Source organism: Halichoerus grypus, chromosome 2 (assembly GCF_964656455.1).
Source record: "Halichoerus grypus chromosome 2, mHalGry1.hap1.1, whole genome shotgun sequence".
Taxonomy (NCBI): Eukaryota; Metazoa; Chordata; class Mammalia; order Carnivora; family Phocidae; genus Halichoerus; species Halichoerus grypus.
This window is the reverse complement of record NC_135713.1, coordinates 165517082-165543391: the sequence shown is the minus strand read 5'-3', so window position 1 is coordinate 165543391 and position 26310 is coordinate 165517082. Positions and strand designations below refer to the sequence as shown.

The window sequence follows — 26310 nt, the reverse complement described above, 5'->3', positions numbered from 1 at the left end:
ATAAGTGTAACCATCGTAACAGTCTTAATCAGCGCCCAGAGAATGGAAGGAACATGAGCTTTGACTAGATGAACACCTGCTACTCTCTAGTTGTGAGACACTGGACAAGTGTCATAACCCCTCTGAGCCTCACTTTCCTCATCTTTATTTTTTTATTTTATTTTAAGATTTTATTTATTTGAGAGAGAGAGTGCGAAGGGTGGGGCAGAGGGAGATGGAGAGAATCTCATGCAGATTCCATGCTGAGCATGGAGCCCAATGTGGGACTCAATCTCACGACCCTGAGAAAATAACCTGAGCCAAAATCAAGAGTTGGACGCGTAACCGACTGAGCCACCCAGGTGCCCCTTGCTCATCTTTAAATAGGACCAACGACCCGAAGGATTGTTGAGAAGAGGGACTGAGATAGCTCAGGTAAAGCCCGCAGCATTGGGTCTGGCTCATCCTGATGCTCAGTCCTTAGTGACTGGGACCCACAAGACTTTTCTTGACAGCTTTTGAAGCCAAGACCATTGCAAGGACCTAGGCTGATGATATTTGCTAGACAACAACTGAATCTGCTTTTTGCAACCTCCTGTCTGGGGTTGGTAGGTATGGTAGCCCAGATGCAGCCAGGTCCCTATAGGGTTGGCAGGATAGACACATACTCCTCACTCCCCAACACACCCCTACGGCCTTGCTCTGCTGCCCTTGTCGTAGATATGCCCCAGCTGTGCAGCCCACAGGCATCGGGGTGAAAGCTGAGGCTCTGCCCTGCAGACCCCTCACGCTCCTCAAGCCCAAGCCGAGCAGAGCTCCTTCGTAGGGCCAGGGCCCCATACCCCTGCTGGCTCCATTCAGCTGAGAGTGCCTGCTTTCACCTTGGGAAGGAAGGGCAGGGACTCTTGATCTCAGCTAACAAGTGGGGGCACACTTTCCTCTGCCAGGACCATGGTCTTACAGAAAAGCTTCAGACTCCTCTGTCTCCCCTCTTGGGAGACGCCGTAAAAAGTGGAAACAAGGCAAAGATCTGGGTGTCCTCTCAGTGCTAGCACTTTCTAGCTGTGTGACTTGAGGGATGTCACTCATCCTGCCTGGGCTCCAGTTTACTGGTCTGTAAAGGGAAGATACTGAGGATTTCCTCCTTCCTGACCTCACACAGCCATCGTGAGGTTTCCATGAGACAGTGTTAGGCAGAGCACTTTGCCTAAAGTTTGTACACATGTGGGTGGGACTGCTCAGTGTCAAACTCATTCTGTAGTTCCTGGAGCACCCAGAGGCAGTTCAGAGGTTTCGAATAAAAGGCTGAATTGAGGGGTTCAGACTTTAGCTAGCAGGAGAATCCAACGTAAGGGTGGCGGAGCGTTGAAACGATCACCTTTGTCCACCTTTGTCCTCCTCGTCTCCCCCACCCCCTCCTCGTCCTCCTCCTCCTCCTCCCCCTCTCCCTCCCCATCCCCCCTCCCAGCTGCTGCTTATCCTTGCGCTGAGCCTCTCCACTAGTGTTTCCTAGCGCTTTCCTTCCCACGGATGATGCCCCGGCGAGCCGTCCGCCCTCAGGGCTGTGGACTGGTTGCTTCTGTCTCGAGGGCCCCCAGACGCCTCACCGTCCTGCCCTGCCCATGTGGCAGGAACGAAGAGAACGCGTAGAAACACTTTCATAGCACTTACCAAATGTGGGCTGTCACAGCACTTTATAAACACTCGCTCACTTCCCTCACCACGACCCTGTGAGGAAGCCACCACGATTGCCCTGTGTTACAGCTATGGAAACTCAGGTGCGGAGAGGTTACACCGCCTACCCAGGGTCCCACAGCTGGTAAGTGGTAGGCTCCTCGTCGCGGCCGCCATCTGTTACCTCCCCCGAGCAGGAGCCTTCGTGCCTCTGTTTTGCCTCTTTCTGGCTGTGTGGCTTTGGGCAACTTGCAGGGTCTTGGTACCCTCAGCTGTAAATGAGGATAAATGCCTCCTATCTGGAAGGACTGCTGCGGGAACCAAGTGACATAGTCCCTTGAAACAGCCTCGTGCCAGCCACACAGAGGACCCGCTCCCGAGGTGGGAGTGGAATTTGAATCTCTCCTGGGATGTGAACCCCATTCTCCAGAAGGCCCCAGCTCTGGTCCTGGCAGCGGTGGCTCAGCTCCCAGTGGCATTCCTGCCTGGTGAAGGCCCCTGCGGTGGGGGGGGGGGGGGTACCACTGTGGAGGATTCAGGGGGAAGAGAGGCACAAAGAGGAGAGCCCAGCTGCTGGGAAGGAGGTGACACTGGTCTTGGGCTATTTCTCACTTGGCCACAATCTGCCTTGCCTTCTCCCCAAACCCCACTGGGAGGGTGTTCCCCGTAAGCCCACCTTGCTAGACACCAAGCCACTGCCAGGAGTTTGTGAGCTAAGGAAGGAGGGAAGTGCTGGGAAATCGAGATAAAGCCACGCTTGGCCCGCTGCATTTGGCATTGGTGGATACTCACCCTTCCTCCCTCCTCAGCCTGGTTTCCTTTGGTAGGACTGTGCTTCCTTCAGCCCTAGGAGCTCACATCATACGACCACTTTCCATAGGAACCATCCATCCAATCTGAACCCCTTCATTTATCTTCTTGGGAGACCCTTTGTCTTGCCCTGTAAGCTTCCATGTCTACTCACTAAGTATTTTCGGAGCAGCCACTTTTTACAAGATATTGTTCCAACTGCTATAGGGAATTAGCATGCACAGGGGTTGTCCCCACCCCCCCGTGACACATACACACACACTCTATTTCAAGGCTATCTGTGCAACAGCCTTCAGAGATGTCCAGCATCCCAAGGGAGGAGTCATTGTGACCTCAGGGAGGGGAGTCCGTGGGAGGCGGCCTCAGATAGTGGGTAGTGTTCTGCCTGGGCACTGGTCAGGAAGAACATTCTAGATAAAAAGGGCTGTGTAAGTTCTGAAATGTGGGGAAACCTCTGGAAGTTAGAGAAAAGGATAATGGTCTGCTGGGCATTGGGTTCAATAGAAGAGGTGGGAGGTGAAGCAGGGAGTGAGCTAGGGCCCCCCACTTCTGTGCTCCCCACACCCCACCACCCCTGCCAAAGAAAAGGAGAATAGCTGGTGCCTAACAAGGGCTGACACTTGCCAGGCACTGCCCTACATGTACTAGTCCTCACTGCGACCCTGGAGTTGGTGCTATAACCCCATTTTACAGATGGGGAAACTGAGGTCCTGGAAGTTTGAATCACTTGCTCAGGGTCACACAAATGGCAAGAGGCAGAGTGAGGATTCAAATCCAGAATCTAGGGGAGTTCTTTTTGTTTTTGTTTGTTTTACTGCATAAATAGTGTCATGTACTGGCTGATACCCAACATTTGCTTTATGTAATTAAACTCTGTATATGATTTTTGGAATGACTTCTATAACAGAAGAGGAAAGGCGGAGGGAGGAGCACAGTTATCAGGAGGATGATGCATCTGATTCCGTCTATGGCTTTAGTAGACTTTGCCTGCTCCTGGCACTGCCCCTTGGGGTCAGTTCTTATTGGCCCAGAGTCTCCTGGGCTCCAGCAAATCTGGAGGTGGAGCTTCAGCTTTTGCCAAAAAGTTGAGAGGGCCAGGGATTGTCAGAGAGGAGGGAGAAGAGGCTTCCAGCCCAGGGTGAGGCCTGGAGGTGAGAAGGTACCTGGCCCGTTAAGGGGAAAGTGAGCAGCAAGGACTGTTGTCAACGGTTGGATTGGTTGAGTCGCCACAAGGGCCCCACTGCCCTTGTTTGGGCTGACTGGGTGGCTCCCTGTGGGCACAGAGTGAGCAATGTTTTAGAAAGAATAATCTGATGTCAGTGGGAGGTATGACTATTAAACAATGGTCACGTCATTCCCTGCTTAAAACCCTCCAGTGCCTTCCCTTTCTCCTAGTGGTAAAATCCAACCTTCAGCAATGCTGCCAAGGCCCTGCCTGATCTGATCACTTGATCCCTGCCTACTTCTGCGGCCTCATTACCAACCTCTCAACTAGAACGTGAACTCCAACATGGAGCTTTGTCAGTTTTGTAACCAGTGTTTGTTCATGGAAAACTCTAGTGCCTAGAACTGTGCGTGGCTCATAGTAGATGCTCAGTCAATGTTGGTTGAATGATTGAATGCGCACTCGCCACCCAGACTGAACTCATTTCCTTGTGCTCACACAGTCCTGTCTGTCCTCCCCCGCTGCCCCCACTGGCGGGCTAACCCCTGGACATTTTTAGGCATGAGTTTCAATGTCGCCTCCTCCAGAGAACCTTCTATGACTCCCCCTTTGCTGCATCAGCTGTGCCTGTCTTGTGCCCCCAGAGCTCAGTCTACTTTCCCAGTCGTAGCACTTGCCACATTTCTTTTTTTAACTTCTTTATTTTCCCTGATTACATCACTGAAAATTCTAACTTTACAGAAATATGTAAGGTAGAAAGTGAAAGTCTCCTAAAGTCTCATCCTATAGACAGAACTTCTGTTAAGAGTTGGTTGTATACTTCTCTTTATTTTTCCATGTGACATATTAGATATATGCTTTTTTTTTCTTAAATCATACTGGTACTGTTATGCAATTCACTTTCTTTATTTTACTTAATAAGTCTTGGACATTTTGCACATCAGTAAGTGAAGATCTACCTCGTTCTTCTTTCTTTATGACTGCATGCATATTTCACTTTACGAATGTGCCATAAGTCACTTAACCATCCCTTTCTGCTAGACATTTGGACTGTTTCTAGTCTTGCACTTGTATAAACATCACTGAAGTGAATATCTTTGTACATAGATCTTGTAGAAATGCCCCTGTAGAAATGTTTTTGCAGAAAAAAATCCCTTAAAGTGGAGTTGCTGGGTTAGAGGGTGTGAACCTTTAAAATCACAATAGATATTTCCATGTTATCCTTTCTGGGAGAGTTGTACCTCAGCCCCATAGTTCTGAAATTGTACCCCACTCCTGGCACTGCCTTGGCTCACAAGGGTCAGTCTGTCCCCAAGCCTGTCAGCTCCATGGAGGTAGACATAGTATCCCATTTGTGGCTGCATTATGAATGCCCAGGGCACGGTAGGCAGTTAATAAATACTTATTGATTTAGTGGCTAAGAGAATGAGGATGGAGAATAAGTGTGAGGGGAGGCCATTGGGTTTGGGGAGAGGAAACTATGGGTGACTTTGTGAGTGTGCACTTGGCAAGTGTCAGAAATCTCAGTTGGTTAAGCGTCTGACTTTTGATTTCGGCTCAGGTCATGATCTCAGGGTTGTGAGGTCGAGCCCCACGTCTGGCTCCATGCTGGGTGTGGAGCCTGCTTAAGATTCTCTCTCTCCCTCTCCCTTTGCTCCTCCCCACCTCCCTGTCTTGAAAAGAAAAGAAAAGCTCAGTCTGTGCCCCTCACCCTCTATAGTGTGGTTCCAGCCTACTTCTCCAAGTTCACCTCCTGCCCCTTTTCTACTCTGTCCTCCCTCTGTGTTTACTTACCAGAAGTTCTCCTTTCTGGCCTTCCTCCCTTTGCCTGCAAACTCTTCCCCTTTTCCAGCCGCTGCTCAGAAGCCACTCTCCTGTGAAGCTTTTCCTCTGAGGCAGGGATAGTGCCTTTGTCCTATGTTCCCACTGTGTTGATCACTGAGGCACTGTCTCTTTTGTTCCTGTGTCCTTCACTTCCTATAGGTTGAGAGCACTCTAATGGCTGTGTCTCCCAGATTTGTGTTTGTAATGCCAGGCCTTCTCTGGGTATGAGGGAGCAAACGAGTGAACAGATAGATGGATAGGCAAGATCAGGACTCAAAATGGAACATGATTGTGACTGTGTGTAGGGGCAAGATGTTGCAAACTTTGGCTGGGGTGGTGGCTTTACAAGAGGAAAAGAAGGAAGAACCAAAGGGACTCGGTAAAAGGGATGTGGGGCGTGAGGGAAGGAAGAGTCGCAAGATGGTGGCCCTGCCAACAGAAGTGGATGAAGCCAGAAGGGGAAGCTGGCTTAGGGAGGGGGAGGGGTCATTTGGTCTGGATATGTGGAGTTGAGGGGCTGTTGGCGGGACTTCCAAGTGAGGAGACCCAGCCGACCGTGGAGATGTCACGCTTGGAGCTGAGCAAGATGTTGGAGCTACACAGGGTGACGGGCTGCCATTGGCCTGGAAGCCAGAGGGAGGAGGCCGTCAAGGGTAGAGAGCAGCGGGCTGAGGCCGGGGTCTTGAGTGGGTGACTCCAGTTTACAGGAGGCAGGAGAAAGAAGGGCCAGAGCGGTGAGAGCAGCACCGGCATGCTCATGGGACCTGAGGGCTTTGAGAAAGTCCAGACCGCAGAGGCTGCGGAGTAGGAGAGGGAGGCTTTGGAATAAGGCAGTTTGGAGACCTTTGGAGCAGGCTGCTTCTCTGGAAGGAGGAGCAGAAACCAGGCTGAAGCAGCAGAGTATGAAGGATGCAGAGAGGAAGTTCAGGTCCAAGGCTGGCTCAGGGCACTTGTGGGGGAAAGGGAGGGAGCATTGCTGGGACTTGTGAGTCACTTCCCCCCTCCCCCCAGGGGGAGGACGGAGGGCCTCGGAGTGGTGTCTGTGTGCCCGATGGTGATGGAAGGGCATTCTAGTTACTCACTGGAATTTCCAGCCGGCTGGGGTGGGGTGGAACAGAGATGCCTTGGATGTTTAGGGAGCAGCTTCTGAGAGGTTTCAGGGTTTGGGGAAGAAGTAGGTGTTGATCTGGCTTTGCTGGTTAGGGGCGTGGGGAATGAAGATGGGGATACTCCAGGAGACATCCAAGGGTACTTCATGCTCCCTTGGGTGGGGGAAGGGACATAGGAGGGACCCTTGGGCTTTTAGGCCCTTCTCCCGTTCCACCTGCTTGTCTGACCAGTGGGGGCAGTCCTGCCATGCACTTGAAGCTGGCAGGGTAGGAGACAGAAACGCTGGCAGAGAGCCCTGGGCTGGCACACTTGTGCCCTGGGGAATGCCAGGCCCGGTTGTTCCCAAGCCCTGGGAGCAGCCTTGCCCGCCCAAACCAAATGAGGAATTGTGGCTGAAAGGGCCCTTCAGATGTGCTCCGGCTATTTATAACCCAGCCCAGGCAGACAGGGAAAAACCAGGGACTGAGGGAGGGGGCGGAGTGTAAAGTGGGGTGTGCCTCTGTGGAACCCTGTCAGCCCTGGGGCCCAAGAGCCTACCCCAAATCCCTCAGTCTGTACTTCAGCTTTGGTGACAGGGAGTCAGCGGTGAGGACAGATTCTCTGCTCTAACAGAATGGCAGGAGCCCCATCTCAAACTCAAAGCTTGCACAGACTTTTCTGGCGGGTTGGGATAAACCATTTCCATTCTTCTCTATTTCCCTCCTCTCTCCTCAACTCTCCATCCAGCTTGGAGGCTCAGCCAGGGGCCCTGTTCTCAGTTGAGGTGCCCAGTGGAAAGGAGAGGCAATGAGACCAGGTGGACCCAGGATGGTGCACAGTTGACCTTCCTTTGGAACTCATTTTTTTTTTTAAGATTTTATTTATTTATCTGACAGAGACACAGCAAGAGAAGGAACACAAGCAGTGGGGAGTTGGAGAGGGAGAAGCAGGCTTCCTGCTGAGCAGGGAGCCCCATGCGGGGCTTGACCCCAGGATCCTGGGATCATGACGTGAGCTGAAGGCAGCCGCTTAACAACTGAGCCACCCAGGAGCCCCTGGAACTCATTTCCAAAGAGTTTGAGTCCTCCCCGCTGTGGCCGTTACCACCTGACAGGGGATATGACGTGTCCTAAGGAGGCTGGTGGTAGATACACACACTGATGGGCAGCTCAGACACCGCATCACCAAGAGCCATTCTGACTGGTCCTGGCAACTGTGTATTAGGAAAGAGAATTGTGAGCTAGAAGCATCAGGAAGATTTCAAGGGAATCCCTGGCTGGAGACATTGTTGAGGGGCTGGTCGGAGATTGAGGGGGTTGGCTTGAGTGGGGCTGAAGCTTCAGGGCTCACCACCCAGAATCCTGAATTTCCACTCGATCTACCCAGGTGGTGGCCCTGACTGTTCAGGTCTACAAAGGGAAGTGGTGGGTTGGTAGTGGGTGACGCTGAATTGGATTCCAAGATGCCAGTTCTGGTGAGGAAATGGGACAGAGGGGATATTCAGGGAAAACCACCACCCCCGCCCCCCAACAACTTCCCTCAAAGAAACAACCAGCTGCAAGAAGGCAGCAACCTTGTCTGTGGGCCTAATTCAGTTCACAGGTGTGTTTCATTCAGACTGCACCATGTTTCGTTTTGTTTTAATGTCATTGATCTGCCACTGTTTTTAAATGGAGAGAGATCAGCTAAGAGTCCACATTGCCAACGTCTCTAGGACAATCTGAGATGGGGCAGCCTGACGCCAGCATTGCCCCAGCAGCCATCAGCTGGAGCTGAGTGGTGGCTTTTTCCCGCCACCCGCTGCCTACCTGGCTCGCTTCCACTGATCTTACCTGCACCCTCGTGGCTGCTGGAGTCTGCAACCTTTGCCCTAGGTGTTGTGTGGTGGAAGAGCTTTTCCCAGGGGCTGCCCCTGACCTCCTCCCCCGGGGGGAGTAAGAGCATGCCCCTCTCTGGCTGGGGCCTACACAGCCACAATGTGGACTTCTCTGTCTGGGTGGATTTGGCTTCTGCCGCCGAGGAGGAAGCCAAGGGAAGCAGGCTGGGAGCAGGAAGGGCTGCTGGTGTTACCCGCACCCTCTGCCGGGGGGCGGGCTCCACTGGGCCGAGGCCCCTCTTGAGGCAAAAGAGCCCAAGGAGGTGGGAGTGCTCATCCCAGCAGCATCTGTGAGTAGGAGATGGGGCACCCGCGGCCGTCCAAGGTGGGCCTGCTGCAGAGCCTGGCTGGCACTTTTTGGTTCTGTTGTGGTGAGGCGGCTGAGGCCTCGTTTGCACAAAGCCTTGTTCTCCCAGCCGCAGTGGTGATAGAAACTGTTTTCTCACCAGGCCCTGGCCTCCCCTGCGCAAAGGTGTCAGAACGTGAGGCAGAGATGAGAACGAGGCTCAGCTTGTGGCCATCCCAAGGTGACAGAGAGGTTTGCCCGGTCCTCCCGGAGGCCGTGCGGGCAGCTGCTCTCCGCTCCTCCCCCTGCCTGCTCGGGCTCTGGCGAGGGGCCGTAAATAAAGCCTGTCTCTGGGAAGCAGACCTCCCCCCGCGCCCGGCCCGTCTGCGGCCTCCTCGCCCCTCCTCCGCGCTCCAGAAGCCTCCGCCAGCCGCCGGCCGGTGACCGCAGAGAGGGAACGGCTCCACCTCGCAAGTCAAGTCGTGCATTTCCTGCGTATTAATAGCAAACGCGAGCCTCCGAGCCCAGAAAGGGCGGGATCTGTGGGGCCGGCGGCGGCGGCGGCGGCGGGGCGGCGGGGCGGCCGGCCGGAGCTCGGGAGCGGCGGCCGGGGAGCGCGGGGCCCCGCCTGCGCCCGGGCCGGCACGCACGGCAGGAAGGGCTGCGGCGGCCGGCGGGGGCGCCTCCTCCTGCTCCGCCGGCGCGCCGCGCGGTCCCTCCAGTCACAGCCCTGCGCTCGCGGCGGCGGCGGCGGCGGCGGCGGCGGCGGCTGGGAGGCCGGAGCGCCGCTTCCCCTCTCCCCGGCTGGGGACGCGCGCGAGGCGGCCCGCAGCCCCGGCGCGCGGGAGGGCCGGGAAGCGGCAGCAGGAAAAGGTTCATAATGGAGCCTTTCATCGGGAGCCGGTGGCCGGGTGCCAGGACTGACTCCGGGGAGGCCAGCATGCTGGTTTAGGCCTGCCCTGCACGCTCTTCCCCTCCCTGCCCGCCTGCCTCCCTCCGGGGCGGCGGCGGCAACGGCGGCTGCTGCTGCGTGGACCCCGCTTCCTGTTTGCCCTCCGCGCCTCCGGCTGCCATGGAAGAGGAAGAGGAGGCTATAGGCTTTTTGGACAAGGTTCTGGAGGATGAAGATGTGTTTCTCCTGGAGGAGTGCGAGCTGGGAAGCCCGACCAGCCCCGGCTCAGGGTCCCCCTTCTTGGTGGCGGTGAAGGTGGGAATGTGACACGCCCTGGATGCTTGTCGGGGGAGGGGCAGGGCGAGCCGCTCTGACTGCCCAAGCTGTGTGCGGACAGAAATGGCTGGTTTGTGCACAAACCTCACGGCTGGGTGGAAGCACCGCGCTCCGGCCCGAGGGGCGGGCGCCTGCCTGCGAGGGGGTGCGAGGGGCCGAGCCCTCTGGCAGCTGCTCCTGGGGGAGAGGGGCAGTGCCTGCCTCCTCCCCCTGGGCCAGTTGTCCTCCGCGCGAGTGGCTGCTGGTTTTCCCCGGGCCAGCTGTGCTGGGGGCTTTCTCTGGCAGTGACATGAGTCACCTGGTGGGCACGGCAGTGGTGTGAGCCTGCTGCCCCAGAGGAGCTGGCCGACTTGAAACCGGGAGGCCATAATTCAGTGTTTCCATGGCAACAGTAGGATAAGTGCACTTGGGAAGTTCGGGCCAAAGGGGCCACTCGCTTCCTCGCCAGGAGACTTCATCAGTCTGGGCTAAGGCGAGAGAACGTGGGGAGAGATTGGGAGCCAGAGGTCACTGAGATTCCTTGAAGGAAAAGAATTGGATCAGCTGAAAAGGGGATGATAACATTTGGCTTCCAGGCAGGAGCCAGGTGGGTAGGCACTTTTCCCAAGGTGGGCGTAGGCAAGAAGCATCTGCCGGGCCCCAGCCCACCCACTCTGGGGCTGTGAACCTTCTCCCCAGCAATGCGCCTGTCCTGTCATAGGAGTTGCCTTGAAGGCAGAGCAGGAGTCTGTGCATCAATCCCCTTTCCTTCTCTTCGTCTCCTCCCCTGGGACCAGTGCTGTCCAGCCCTTCCTTCTTCCTTGCTTTCACGTCGTCGGCCCCCTCCTGAGAGCCCTAACCTCAGCCTTTTGCTCACCTCCTCTCTGTTCTGTGGCCAGAAGGGAAGGCCGGTGGGAATGTATGGCAGGGAGTTTGCAGACTGCAAGCCAGGCTGCCTAGCAGAGTGTCCATCTGTGCCCCCCTCCCTGCCGGGCCCGTCTGCACCCCAGAGGGCGTGGTGCACGGAGCATTGCTGTGGGCAGGAGGCTGCCACTGAGCCTCTCTGGGCCTCTTGGTCCCTCCTGTAAGATGGGGATTGCAGCCCTGCCACACCCATGCTACAGTGTGGTTCCGAGGGCGAGCTAATGGAGGTGAAAAACAGACTACAGACCCACAGGAGATGGCTGATGTGCGGCGTCTGGGTGGAGCTCTAGCTGTGGGCCTGGGTGCGGAGGAGAGAGGAGATGTAATGGGAGGCAGGTCGTGGCTAGCATCCCACCCCTGATTCTCTCATCTGGTGCTAGCTCAGACCACTGGGGTTAAGTCACATCTCCACTAAGCCTGCAGAGGTCCCTGTAGTTAGGGTCTGAGCAACCTCCCCACCAGGAACAGGATGGGGAAAGGTCTGGTAATGAACCAAGAGCACCGGCTGGGAGCTAAGTAGTGTGTGGGATGGGAGGTGTAGGGGGTCCCTAATGGGCCTTCTCTGAGAACCCCTCCCCAGCACAGATGGGGTCCTGTTCATATGCTGCCTTATGGATCCACCCTTACTCTAGACTCTGGCTTATACCTGGGTCTTAGCTCGTATTTCAGTCTGCTCAGAACTCTAGACAATCTGCCTCCTCAATTATGTTCTATTTTCCTCCAGGGCAAGGGCCATGTTGTAGTCGCTGCTAAACACTGCACAGCTTGGGATGTGGCTGGTGTGCAGTGAATTTGTGGAGTGAGCGAGGCTCCGTGGAGCACCATGTTCCCGGCCTTGTTCTCCTACTCAGAGGTGTTCCAAGGAGGGAGCACACCAATGCCAAGGGGGCCCAGGCACACATCACACCTAAAAACCCTGATCCTCCCAGATCCCTGTGAGCGCCTAGGTGGAGTCTTCCCCTCTTTGCTGCCTTAGTTTTCCTGGACTTGTCTCAGCATGGGGGAAGGAGCCCTCTCTCTTGGCTATTACTTTACTTCAGGAGTACTTACCTTCAACAGTGGCTGTGTCCCTGAGCATGTGTCCTATAAATCAGTCCTGCTTGCAGTGTAATTTCTGAGATGCTTCATCTTCCTGGGGGACAGTGTTGGCGAATTCCAGGCCCCTCATCTCATCCTGAACACCTCCAGGATGACCTCACTCTCTACCAAGCTTGGTCAGCTGTAGAGGGAGCAGGCAAGCAGGGTGGCTGCAGAGGGGTGGGGAGGAACCTCATTGAGTCATTCAACAAACACTGTCAGGTTGTGTTCTAGTCAAATCACTCTGCCTGGCACTGAGGAAGAGACAGGATGAACATGGCATGGTGGCATGGTCCTTTCTCACAAAGAGTTCACAGTTCAGGGCAAGGGGACAAGTGCACAGATAATAGGAATAGAATGAGAAAGTCCTCAGGGTTCCGATAAAAGGGTAAGAACTTCGGAGGAGAGACCACTTCTGTTTGGGTCAGAGCTGGACCGGGTGCACGTGCGTGTGAGCATGTGTGTGTATGCATGTGTGGGGTCAAGGGGCACTTCTGGAGGGTGCGTTCCTGTCCTGGATGGTCTTGGCAGTCTTGCACGATAGCCTCTTCTCAGCCGCTGGTAGGAATCCAAGGCAGTTCTCTCTTGGCTATTACTTTACTTCAGGAGTACTTACCTTCAACAGTGGCTGTGTCCCTGAGCATGTGTCCTATAAATCAATCCTGCTTGCAGTGTAATTTCTGAGATGCTTCATCTTCCTGGGGGACAGAGGTGGATAGGACAGTGGTTTCCTCCAGAGCTGGGGCTGGAGCTTGCTGTGTCTTTCAACCCAGACTTCCTTTTGAGGAGTTAATTCTCTATTAACTAATAATCACGTTAATACCGATAGCAACACCACCTCCTGGCCTTGAAGTGTTGTATGCTTTCCAAAAATCTTTCATACAATTCTATTTAAAGGTACGAAAGGCTGATTGCGGCCTTGCTATCTAAAAGCTGCTATTTAAAGGAACTCCTTTGTCAGTAATAAAAGTCCTTTTGTAATGCAGATTAGCCCATCAGGTGTTAGTCTGTGCCAGTTTTTAATGGATAGTCGGCAACGCCCACATTTGTTTCACCGGCCCCAGTGTCTTCGGCCCCCAGCATGTGGGGGCCGTGATGGCCACGCCTGTGTCCCCCCACCTGTGCCTGGGTGTTTCCTGGAGTGTGGGCCCCACTTAGGATGATTTGAGATGTGATTTTAGGTGACACCTAGGTGTATTCTTCGCACTTTAATAGGTTTATATTTTAACGTGTATTAGGAAAAATATGACTTGTACATCTTATGATTTCAAATATAATGCTTGGGAGGCTGTGCTTTTTAAGAAGTCAGTTGTAAAGAACGATATTAAGTAGGGCGCCTGGGTGGCTCAGTTGGTTAAGTGACTGCCTTCGGCTCAGGTCATGATCCTGGAGTCCCTGGATCGAGTCCCGCATCGCTTCTCCCTCTGACCCTCCCCCCCCCATGTGCTCTCTCTCTCTCATTCTCTCTGTCTCAAATAAATAAATAAAATCTTTAAAAAAAAAAAAAAAAAAGAACAATATTAAGTAGACAGTAGTGTAAGTGGTATGAATGACAGAACTGTAAAGGTGGGATATGAACACCTGGCCTTTGGAAACACTGCTGGACCTGCCTAAAGCCTCAGACAGCAGGGAGCCTGGAATACAGGGATCCAGCCTACGGGAGAGTGGGCTTTGCCCCCCCCTCCAAATTCTGCTAAGGAAATAGCTGAAGGAGAGCTCCCCAGTACCTAGCGCTAGGACGAGGAGGAATGGCTGGATGTCCCCACGTTGTCTTGGCTCAGAGAGGGGCCACCTGTCCTGATGCTGATGCTTGGCATGGGCACAGCCCCTAGACCCGGTGGCATCTACTCTGCGCAGATTCTGCCAGGTGCTCCCTGAAAAGTGGTGTGGCCCATGAGCCGGGTGCAGATCCACTTGGCCGAAGGCTCTGAACAGCAGGTGGCCCTGCCCGTTCAGTCCTCGCTATTGTCTTGGAGGAGGTCACAGTTCCTGGACAGATCGTATCTTGGTTTGGCCTAGGCCCAAACCTTTAGAAGTGTTATATTTAGCCTCTGCACTCTGTAGAAGACCAGGCCAGAGCTAGCTAACCTGACCTTGTAGGTACTGTCCCTATCAGACGGGCTCTTGGATTTGGGGGCCTCGAGCTGACAGACTTTCAGCCTAGCAGATTGTGTGAACTTCTGGGAGTGAACCAGCCCGCAGGGGCTGCATTTCATGAGCCCTGCTTGGGGAGGAAGTGGAGACAGTCTGAGTGTCACTCAGAAGGTAGCTTCCCTGTGTTGGGGGACCGACAGGCAGTATGGCACAGACTGTGGGGGCCCTGAACTCTTCGGGGAACTGGCCCCGAGGACTCTTGCACGTGGGCACCACCTCTGGAGGGCTCTCTGGGGGCAGAGACTGTCTCTTTCGCCTTTTCTTTGTATTTGTATTCCCAGTGCCTGGCACATAGTGCTGAATGAATGAATGAATGAATGTCCAGCCCTCGTGTTTTATGAAACAAGAATAGCCCCACAGGATTGAAGAAAAAATTGTGAATTTCCAGATAATTCTAAGCCAGGAACATGGGGGTATGAGGAAAGCAAAAAAAAAAAAAAAAAAAAGAAGAGAAAAAGGAAGAGGTTTTTGGTGGTAAACAAGAACAGGCCTCCTGTTGGTAACATGAGCAGAACTTAATTTCACATGCTTAAGCTCTCTACCACCTCCACCCCCATGCCAGCCAAAACTTCGGAGGGAGAGTAGCCCAGAGTGGGACTCTTGGGGGTGACTGTTGACTTTTGGGGAGCTCTTTCAAGATTGGACCCTGAGGTGGGAGTTTCTTGAGGAGAGGGTCTTGCTGAACTGGGCTGTCGCAGGGACTGTCATGGGCTCTGTGCTCACGCCAAGGTGGGGGACAGCGTGGCGGGAGCTGCAGTGACCAGGTCTTCATCCCGGTCCTAGGCCAGCCAGCCCTCCACTTAAGCTCACGGTGTCCCTCAAGTGACTTCCTTTACAAGATGTTTGCCAGGCCCTCAGGTGAATCTTCTGTTGGCAGGGAACAGGAGGGGGGTGGGGTGCCGTAGGGGCGCACTGGCCCCCAGCATGGAAGGCGAGTTCCCATTGGTCCAGCTGCTGCGGCGTGCAGGGAGGCCGCCTCAGGTCTGACCAGGAGGGGCCGGGGCTGCGGCCCTGCTCCAGGCTCGGACCTTGTCCCTTGAAGGGTGTGCTTCCTGCCTGAAGGCCAACAGCTCCAGGCAGCTGGGAGTTTCCACTCTGTGCCTCAGGGGGTAATGACAACACCTTCCAGAGTGTGGGATGGTCGTGAGCTAATCCCTGGAAAGCTCTTAGAACAGCGCCTGGTGCCTGGTACGTGTGAAGCCGTCGATACAGAACTATTGTCCTTCCCTAAAGCTTAGTGTCCACACTGGTTTCCTAATGCTGCCGAAACAAGTGACCACCCATTTCGTGGTTTAAAACACAGATTTATTCTCTTACACACAAGTCTTAAAGGGTCAGCAGGGCTGCATTCCTTCTGGAAGCTCTGGGGCAAGAATCCATTCCCAGGCCTTTTCCAGCTTCTAGAGGCTCCCTGTACTCCTTGGCTCATGGCCCCATCCTGGTCCTGAAAGCTAGCCAGTCTTGCAGTCTTTTTCCCTCCCCCTGCTCCCCTTCTCTGGTCACATTGCTTTTTCTGACTCTGACCCTCTTGCCACCCCCTCATAAAGTCCCTTGTGATTAGATTACTTAATCCAGTGTCATCTCTCCATCAAAAAATCCTTAGCTCAATCATACCTGCAAAATCCCTTTTTCCATGTAAGGTGACGTATTGATAGGTTTGGGGCACTGGGATGTGTGACCCTGTTTTTCAATCACAGGGTCAGGTAACATTTCAGACACTTGGGGGGCAGCAGCCTCTGGCTGGCACAGATCCGATACCTGGGCTGCTGATGGAAGGCCAAGGATTCAGGCCCTCACCTGGGGAAGGGTGGGAAAGCTGTGGGAACACTGTGGGGCAGGTCGTGCAGCTAGGGGGAAGCCACTCTTCTCTGGACTTCAGAAGTTTCTGATAGCTTCATATACTCTCCCAGCCTGTGCTAAATTAAGTAAAGGTATGCATCTGGTGCCCAGAGAGGGTTCTGTGGTTCTACGTAAGCACCCGTTGCTTGAAAAAGAAAGTGAGAGCGAGGAAGTCATTAAAGCGGTGGGAGAGCCTGGAATCTGGTATTCAAGGACTAGGATGGAATCCCAGGTCGGCCACTTCCTGGCTTGTGTGACCCTGGGCTCGTCCCTTCCCTCTTCCAAGTGCTGTTTGCTTCCATTTGCATACAGGAGAAATACAGTACCCAGCCCAGTGAGGTAAAGGAGGGCTAAAGGCGCGTGAAAAGAACTTACAAGGCTTAGTAAATGTGGGGTGCCCACGTGCTAGGGGTATTGTGTGGTGCCGGCCTTCAGGGATGTGCAGAGGAGTGTGATGTCATTGCTTCAGAGCCCCCCCCCCCGCCGAATCTCCGCCAGTTCACAAGAGAGCTCACGCATCAGGCCGGAGGGTCTGTGCTGCAGAGAAGAGCCAGGGCGGGACAGGCATCTTGGGTAGCAGGAACCAAAGTGCAGAGGCCCCAACACTCCCAGCAGGTTGGGAAGACCCAGAGATCTGCCAGCTGCAGGGGAGGTGGGCAGCGGGAGATCGGCACAGTTGGGAGAGGTGCTAGGAGCCAGCAAAGGTTATTTAAGCCAAGAATAAGCCAGACCCCCTATCACAGTGCATCGTTATATATTTATATTTCCTTGTTTTTTGTTTTTACTGTCTTTCCTCTAGATTATAAACCACATAAGAGTAGGGATTATTGTATGTTTGCTTCCCGGTGTATCTACAGAGTCTGGTGGGCATTTAGTAAATATTTGTTGAACAAATAAATAAATGATCTAATTGAATCCCCAAATAATCAGTTTTTGCAATGTTGATATTTTTGTTTCTATTTTTTTAATTCCAGTATAGTTAACATACAGTGTTCTATTAGTTTCAGGTGTACGATATAGTGATTCAACAATTGTCTACGTTACTCAATCATGAAAAGTGTACTATCTTAATCCCCTTCGCCCACTGCACTCCCCCCACCCCCATCTCCCCTCTGGCTACTATCAGTTTGTTCTCTATAGTTAAGAGTCTGGTTTTTTGTTTGTCTCTTTCTCTTTGTTTTGTTTCCTAAATTCCACATACAAGTGAAATCATACGGTATTTGTCTTTCTCCGACTGACTTATTTCAGTTTGCTTTACACCCTCTAGATCCGTGCATGTCGTTGGAAATGGCAAGGTTTTACAGTATTGATATTAAGTTCCTGATAAGCATCAGGTGTAAGGTGGTGTTCTCAGAAGGTTAACCTGGCTCTGGTGTGTGGTGTGAAGGGAGGAGAGAGAGGCGGAGGTCAGTTAGAAGAATCTGGGCTGCAGAGCCAAGGTCCACAGCAGAAGGGAGGGGTGGAACACAGTCCTTGTAAGAGATTAGCAAGATGGACTTTCAAGGCTAAATGGCGCATGATCACCATAGAGGAGAAGAAATTCTGGAGTGGGGAGGAGGCCAGTTAGGATATGTGCCTTGCACAATGAGGCAGTTAGGAAATGGTGGGAGGACAGGGGTGAGGCTGAGGACCCCACAGCTAGCACCTTCTGTTGTGGGGTTGAGCCCTCGGGGACAGAAAGATATAGCCAGAGGTGTAGCCAGAGCCCCCACAAGATGGGGCTCCCATGGCCACTTCATCTCATCCTCTCTATCGCTCTTCTCAGTTTATACTCCTCCAGGAACCTCTTCCAGCCCCTGTTGGGTCCTCCCATGTGACCATGCCCTGCCTCAGTCATGGCTGTGATTTCCCTTCTTTCTTCTTTCTTTCTTTTTTTTTTTTAAGTAGGCTCCACACCCAGCATGGAGCTCAACTCTGGGATTGAACTCACGACCCCAAGATCAAGATCTGAGCTAAAATCAAGAGTCCACTGCTTAAATGACTGAGCCACCCAGGCGTCCCTCTGATTTCCCTTGTCTATATTCCCCCATTAAACTGCCCCTACACGTGAGGCCAGGTCCTTTATTATCCTGCCCACTATTACAAGATGGAATAGGTGGATGGATGGACGACAAATAAGGAAATGTGGGAAAAAGAATGTGGGAGAGAAAGCAATATGTTAGCAGCAGAAATATGTGTGATTGTTTTTCCTTTTTTTATTCTGTATTTTCCAAATTATAATAAATATATTTGGCTTCTATTCCCTACAAAAGTGTTAATGAAAGAGGAAGGAAAAGGCAAGAAAACAGGTCACTCAGGATGTTAGCCTCCTTTCTCACGAACTGTTGGCTCTTGGTTTGCTTTCCTACAGGTGGAAGCAGGGAAAGGCCTGGAGATGAGGAAGCTGGTTCTCTCGGGGTTCCTGGCCAGCGAAGAGATCTACATTAACCAGCTGGAAGCCTTGCTGCTGGTGAGTATATACGCTCTGGCTTGCTGGTCAGTGTCACGCTCGAAAACTCCCTTTGGAGTTGGAGAAGAAGGGAGACCTGGACCAGTCCTTCCCTGCGGGCAGAATCTGTACTGCTCTGCTGACCATTTGGCATTGGGCCGGGGTCATTGCCGGAAAGGGGCCTGTGCCTCTCAGCCCCAGCCCTCCATGAGCTGCCCTGGGAAAGGCGGGAGAAGCACAGCCAAGTTGGAGATGGCGAACACTCCCATGGCCCATGACCATGCACAGGCTTTTTTAATCAGTGACAGTACTCTGTCCAGGTGGGAGTCCGGGTGGGGGCCCAGCCTCCGCCTCCACACTGGGCTCTGGGCAGTCTCTACCAGTCAATCAAGCTGAGTCCTTTCTGTCATTTCCTGGTCCCAGTCCTTCCTCCTCCCAGGAGTAGTGAGCCGTGGCCATCCCCAGGCCCCGTGGCAGGAAATGTGAGGTGGAAGGGTTTCTGTGTCGTTTGAGAAACACCATAGCCATGGTGTTTCTGAGGCATTTAGGCATTAGACCAGCCCCAGCCCTCTGGGAAGATGCCTCAGTTTCCTCCCAAGATGGAGGCATTGTGAGACTCAGACTGGGAGGGAAGTATTATTAATATTAGGCAGAAGTACTACACAGATGTAAGGCGTTTTTGCCTTTGAAGAAAGTGCTCATTAGATGCGGCTAGATCTTATGCAGAGTAAGTAGGGAATGTAAAGTTCTTCCCCCTGGTGGTTTTGCAGCCTGAGACATGGGGAATAAGAAATGTAGATGTAGATGAGTAGAAACTCATCCTTACAAGAATTGTAAAGTACACATTTATGTACTTGCTGTGGTGTGAGATGTTGTCACCCAGGGTCCCAGAGACCTTGGCATTTATTACCCAAGGAATAACTATCTAAATGTGCAGATACTTTGGAGCACCCGGGTGGCTCAGTGGGTTAAGCATCTGACTCTTGATTTCTACTCAGGTCATGATCTCAGGGTCGTGGGATCGAGCCTCACATCTGCTTGTCCCTTTCCCTCTGCTCCTCCCCCTGCTCACGCTCTCTCTTTCTCTCTCTCAAATAAGTAAATGAAAATCTTAAAAAAAAAAAAAAAAGAAAGAAAGAAAGAAAAAGAAAAGAAATGTGCAGATACTTTGTGACAGCCTGGGCTCAGTTTGTGGTAGATGTCACTGGGAGTTTATCGGTAGGCGCAGCAATGTTTTTCAAGTGATGGACAGGGTGGCAGATAGGCGAGGACTGCAACCTGGGGCCAGAACTAGGGCGAGACCTGACCTGCCATTAATCATAGACTCATGGCTCTGTTTTTCATACCTGCATCTGAACCCATTAGTAAATTGTGAAATCAACGTAGGTTGAACCGGCATTTTTTTATTAAATGAGAAAGAAAATACCAGTGTGCATCACACATAGTAAGAATAAGTACTATTTCACCTAACTTTGGGTTTGTTGTCTGTATATGTGTATATATATGTATGTACTGGGCCACGTTCTTTCTCACGGGTACTGTCGTTTTGGAAAACCACTGGCTTTGGGCAAGCCATGAGTAACCTCCTTGAGCCTCATCTTCCTCATCTGAAGATGAGACTAATCCCATGACCTTCTCTGTCTTCTTCACGGGGTTGAGAGGATCAGGTGATCCTTTTGGGGACCCAGGCACTCAGATTAGCTGAGGACAAGCAGAGGACCCATCAGACACATGTGAAGGACACCGCAGAAATGGTGAATTTGCCACAGCGAATGGAGGGGGCGTCATTGTCATTACTAAAAGGATGCGCATTTGAGAGGAGTTCCAACAGAGGACCCAAACCGCCTGTCAGAATCCCTGCTTGACCGCTCTCGAGCTCAAGCCCTTCAGCGCGTTCATGAACCCTCGTGGCCCATTTTCTCCATCTGCAAACTGCGGATCCTGATACTAGTACTCTGTTCATGGGGTTGTTGTGGGGACAAAATGAGTTTGTATGTGAAGCTCTTAGAACAGAGACTAAAGCATTAGCTGCTGCTCTTATTTTGACCAGTGCTGGGAGAGACGCAGGTTGGAGCCTGTTTCTGTCAACACAGCCTTTCCCCGAAGGAAGGGGAGGCGCGTCCTCGGAGGAGGCCAGCCCCTCATAGATTCCAAGGTGCCTTCTCGTCAGTCATTGGGCCTAATGTGAGTTTCCGTGTGTCCGGGCAAAGATAACAGAAGTAGGGCCCAAGACACTGCCTCCCTGCCTCTCCTTCCTAACAGCTCAGGACTCAAAGCCAAAACCTGTGAGGCTGGGGCCACAGTCCTGAGGCCACCCAGGACACCTCCTTCTGCTCCCCCCGCCCCAGCCTGTTCATTGCGAGCCCCTGATTGGTTCTTCCTTGAACAGAGGCAGGAGGAGGGAGGGGAGAGGCCAGCTGGGAGGCCTGGTCTGCGCTGGCGCTGTTGGGCCCCAGGAAGAGGGGGCAGGACCCTCCACAGCCACAGCCTCAGATAATGAACCTCAGAGATAAGGAATCAAGCCTCCCCACCCCCCTCCTTGAGCTGGGAGCCCTCCCCTCACAGCCGCCTGGTTGCTAGAGCCCTTTGCTCTTTGGGGGCTGATCTGACCAAGGGGCCCTGGGGAAGAAAATCTCTCCTCTCCGTGGCCCACTCCCAGATCTCCTACTCATCCCCCCCGCTCCCCGGCTCTGCTCCTACCGTGTTTGTGTTAGACTATTCTCACTTAACACTTCCTGATATGCAGATGGCTGGGTGTGTGTGGTGTGTGTGCACGCACAGGCGCAGCTGGGACCCACACAAGAGCCTCTGTTCCTGCCCCCTGGGTTGTTGGCTGGAGCAAGGTCTGGTAATATGGAAACCTCCGGGTTCCTGGTTGGCTCAGATTACAAATGGAGTGGGCCGAAGTGGGGCGTGGAGGAAGGGAGACAAACCAAATGCGTGTCATTCTGCATCTCACCTACCACGGGGAATGTGGGAAGTGAGCTCAGGGGCTGCCTCTGGCCATTGCTACAGGACTTCCCATCGCTGGGCCCCACTGGCCCTCCTTTCTCAGCCTGTCATTCTGGCAGTTTGCTTTGGGGTTCTCAGGTTCCTTATCACTAAAATAGGTTAATGATGTTTCCCTCCCTGGGTTCCGGGAGGAGGAGTAACTGAGGTGATACGTTAGCAGCCTCCAGGCCTTCTGGGATAGGAGGTGGAGGAAGTGGGCTGATTTCTTTCCCGTTTCGAAAGCAGGTTGCTGGGGGACAGAGCCGACAGACGGCTCTGTGAAGTCCCACTATGAGTCAGAACCCACCTGGCCCTTCTTCCTGAGAAGCCCTTTGTGAGAAATGGAGAGCCAGGCTCGACTCCCAGGTCACTCAGTGATCCTCTTTTTTTTTTTTTTTAAGAATCCATTTCTCCCCTGATGAAATGGAGAGCCAGGGGCTAGCCTTGCTTTCTGCAGCAGGATTCTGGGAGGAGGTAGAAGTATGCTAGCCCTTGGGCTGAAGAACAGTGTTGGATCCGAGCTCAGTGTTGAGTTGCTTTTGCCTTATAGCCATCTGGCCCTGAGGCCTGGATTCAGGGCTTCACCAGATAAAAGTAACTGCCTTCAAGGGTCTCTGGCCAGCCGGAGCTCACACACGCCCCCCACTTTCCCTTACCCCCAAGCGAAATCAGGGCTGAGACCAAAGGTCCCCAACCTTGTCCGGAGAACCCTCTGACGGCCCGAGTGCAGGCCCCGTCCACGTGACCCGCTGCTGGTGAGCACCCATTTCTTCCTTTTTTGTAGACAGAGTGGGAAGTTGAGGAGGAAGCAGAGCAATTGGGTCTTGTCTTCACCTAGGTGGCCGATGAGTGCTTACCCAACAGCCTCTGAGAAGTCCTGACCCTTCATCTTCCCAGGGCTGTTCCCGCCCTAGGTACTTTATTCCCCTCTGCGTGGGGATTGCACCCAGGCAGGAGCGAGGAGGAGAGGTTCTGGGACCCTGTGCTGACTTGTCCCTCCGCTGGCTCCGGGGCCGGGGCGGTGGGGGGGGAGGAAAAAAGGATAAATTAGGACAGCGATCTTGAGGAACAGCTCCGTATCCTTCACAGAATGTTGGGAGCCCTGAAGCTGAGTGGGGCCACCCACCTGGGGTTGGGAGAACAGTGTGCCCTTCCTCTGGCTCCTGGTTCCTTCTGTTTCCTGGCCTGGTGTGCTTACTCACACCCCACCCTCCACCTACTCAGACCTTCCCCACCTTCGAGGCCCTGTTCCTGTCACTTCCTCTGTGAAGCCCCCTGAGGTGTACCAGCACAGCCTCGGGACCACTTGGTTGGTATTTACAGCCCAAGGTGGGTAATGCCCTATCTGGCTTTGTGCACTACATTGTTTCATTTGTGTTGGTCCAGTTTACCCAAATGGATCATAATGTTCTCCAGAGCAAGGATCATGAGTCAGAAAAATAATCTCCTGAAAAGAGAATTGGCCCCCCATCACTCCCCTGCCTAAATCCCTTCAGGGAAAGCTGGGTCATTACAAGGACTTAAAAGCGACATTCCTTCCCCCTGCCTGGTCTGGCCCCTGCCTGGTCCTCCAGCCCTGCCTTGGCCCCGCTCCTCCCCCCTGCCCCTGCCCCTTGCCCACTGCACCTGGGCTCCCTGGCTTTCTCCAGCTCCTCTCTCTCACCAAGCGCATGCCCACCTTGGGACCGGCGTTGAGGAATACTGTCCTCTGAGCCCCCGGGCTTCCATTTCACAGTAAATGTTCCCTTCTGGGAGAAGCTGTCCTTCCCCACCCTGGCTCAGGAGGTCTCCTTCTTATTATTTTCATTGCACTTAGGTGGAAATAATGTGTTTGACAGTTTCCTTGTGTTTTGTCTGTCTCGCCTACTGGATGGGAGGCTCCACAGGGCAGGGACTGGACGTGTGTGGTGAATCACTGAATACCTGGTCTGGCCTCACATTAGGCACTTGGTACATTATTTGTGGGGCGAATAATAATAATGGTAGCAGCTAACATTATTGGCTGCCTTCTGGGTCCCAGGCACATACTTGATATTTTATATAAATATGGCTTTTGATCTTCCCATCAGTGTTCTTGAGAAGGTAATATTATCCCAGTTTTACAAATGAGGCTGCTGAGGCCCAGATGCTAAGTGACGTGCCCACAGCTATTAAGTGGCAGAGCTGAGACTCAAACCCACACCTCTTGGCCTGCACCAAGGAAAACCTCATCCTACTGCCCTAGCAAAGCCTGGACATTAGGGTTAGTTGGTTCCAGCACTAAGAGGGTCAGAAGGAGCGCTCTGCTTTTCCCTGCCTTTATCCTCGCTTCTGGACTTTATAGAGCTGGGAGGACACAGGAGCTGGAAGTCAGAGCATCATCTGGGTATTTGGGTAGATGAACTTCCTCTTATGGACAGACGAGGCCCTGCCACCAGCAGAGAGGCAGCAGAGAGGAGAGCAGGAAGCGTGGCTGGAAGTTGGCTGCTGTGGTGGCTTGAGCTGCTGGTCCTCTCTCAGACTGAGCCAGGGATAACTCTGGCCTCTGTTAATGTCACTGTTCCATCCAGTCCAGCACCGAGTCACCCATTATCGGCTAGAATGCTTCTCTGGCTGGAACCAATCCCGTGAGGTAATGAGGGTCAGCTCTAGGGAGTCCACACCTGCCCCCATGACTCCTCCTGGCTGTTCCTGGGTTTCCAGAGTGACTCAGACTAAGTCAAAGGCCTCTTTCCACACAGCCCTTCAGCTAGAGGAAGAACATTAACCACGTCTGACTCAGGCTTCTCTCTTCTGCGTAAATGTGCCTGCCCGACCCACACTTTCTCTAAGTGGCAGGTGTCCAGACCCTGTCCCCTGAAGGGCCTCTGGAGGGCAGTCTAGGCATCTTCGGGGGGCTTTGGGGCTGAGGGAAGGCCAGTCAAGGAAGAGTTCCTCATCTTTTGACATCAGGATGTTTTTTTGCTTCAACTATGAATTTTAATAGCTTTTTTCCCCCTGATTATAAAATTAAGATTTACTCATTTTAGGTGATTTAGAAAATACAGAAAATCACACTGAAGAAAATGCACCCAGGTCCCATTCTCCTACAGTCTCCTACAGTCCTATTGGGCATTAAGAGGACAACTGCAGCTCCCTGCCAGTGTTAGGGAGTGGTCCTGAGTTACTGCTTGTCACTGCATCCACTCCACCTGCAGCCCCTGGAGCATCTTGGTGGAGATAAGCTCAGTGAGAAAGAGCACTGTGATCGACTAGTAATGTCTGCCGTGGGTGCAGGAGGTAGGACGGTGGCATCTGTGCCGCCTGCTCGCTCTCCCTATACTGGGATGGGAACTTGAAATGTCAGTGTAGCTGAGATTGGTCTTGAGTTTCTTTGAGGCTCTACCACCAAATCCTAGAATCATGTTCTGTTTCTTGGAAGGAAATAGCTTAGGGCTCGAGTTCCCAGTCAACCCTCCCTTCCACGGATGTGTGACAAGAGAGCTTGTAAATAAGGACATGAGGCCACCGTGGAAGAAAGGCATGGATCCTATTAAACCAATAAGCGAACCCAGTACAGGCTGGGGGCCGGGGACCCCTTGGGCGACAAGGGCGTGGGGGAAACGTGTCCTGGCATTAACCCATGGGCCTGGGAGGGCTGCCGGACCAGGCCCTGGCTGTCAGGGTCCCCCTCCTTGCAGTGGGGCATGGCTCGTTGGAGCCTATGACAGCAGCAACTCGATGCAAACCACACTTCAGGTGCCCTGCCCTCCGTGGCCTTGTCTGGGCACCACTCCAGCCGCGGGAAGGGCGAATCAGCGAATTCGCGGGAAGGGCGAATCAGCGAATTCGCGGGAAGGGCGAATCAGTGGCCCATCTGGTTTCTTGCCCCTCACCTTCTCTTTTCTCCTTCCTGGCTCCCAGCCCATGAAACCCCTGAAGGCCACAGCCACCACCTCCCAGCCCGTGCTCACCATCCAACAGATCGAGACCATCTTCTACAAGATCCAGGACATCTACGAGATCCACAAGGAGTTCTATGACAACCTCTGCCCCAAGGTGCAGCAGTGGGACAGCCAGGTCACCATGGGCCACCTCTTCCAGAAGCTGGTGAGTCTTCCGTCGACGGACGGTCCTCATCCGATGCCTCTGTGGAGCTGCTGGTGTTGGGAGACGTCCAGGCATCCCCAGCCTTCTTGGCCTCCTTGAAGGCCTGGGTCACTTCTGAGTCCTGGGGGAAAGCCTGGGCCTCTGCTCTGTAGGGCCCTGGGCCTAGCTCTGAGACTGTCTCTGGCTGTGTCCCCTGGAGGACCTCCTAGGTCAGACCCATGGCGCCCCCAACCCCACTCTTCCCTGATCTTTCCCTGCCCATAACTTCTGCCAGCCCAGGAGGCAGCAAGGAGACTGCCAGTGCATGGTCTTTGTTCTCTGGGTGTGGATGGTGGTGGGCAGGGAGCAGCCCCTCTCCTTTAGCTCCTCTGCAGTGGTGGGACTGGTTGAATGGACAGGCCTGTACTTTCCTTACACTGGAGAAAACTCTTGCTTGGATACTCACTCCTAGGCCCTCAAGCTCACAGCATGTTCAGAACTGAACTTATTGTCTCGGAAGTTCTTTGCTCTTCTTCCTGCCTCTGTGTCTGTGGGTGCTGCCACCGTCCCAACCCCCGTCCATCCATGACTCCCTTGGACTAGTCCTTGGCACCTCCCCTGCCCCACCCCCTTCCCCATCCCCACTTCCGGAGGATGCTCACTGCTGCCTACCTCTCCCCACCGCCTCTGGTGCCCTCACCTCAGGAGTGGCTCCTACCTCCAGGCCCTCCTCCCCATCAGCCCCCGACCTCTACCTAGCAGCAGAAGAGAGTTATCCGAACCCCTGACCAGACCTCACTTGTCCCCTACTTAAATCCCTTCAGTGGCTCCCCCTTGCCTGTTGGATAAATGCCAGGAATGGCTTATGAGACCTTTTGCATGCTGGCCTCTGTCCAGGCCTCTGGCTGCCTCTAGCTACTGCTTCCCCTGTCCTTGTGCC

General features: G+C 53.5%; 1 protein-coding gene across 5 annotated transcripts in view; it reads left to right on the top strand.

The window, feature by feature from the left end:
* The window catches only part of ABR (ABR activator of RhoGEF and GTPase), a 171555-nt gene that overhangs the window by 82427 nt on the left and 62818 nt on the right, over positions 1–26310 (top strand). For 4 of the 5 annotated variants that reach the window (XM_036073026.2, XM_036073029.2, XM_078068095.1 and 1 more), the window contains exons 3-4: positions 18255–18353; positions 25206–25391. In XM_036073026.2, the coding sequence (XP_035928919.2) occupies positions 18255–18353; positions 25206–25391 (285 nt within the window). Of the gene's footprint in view, positions 1–9517; positions 9911–18254; positions 18354–25205; positions 25392–26310 lie in introns of those variants that run through there. The other variant, XM_036073028.2, reaches the window with a different exon arrangement.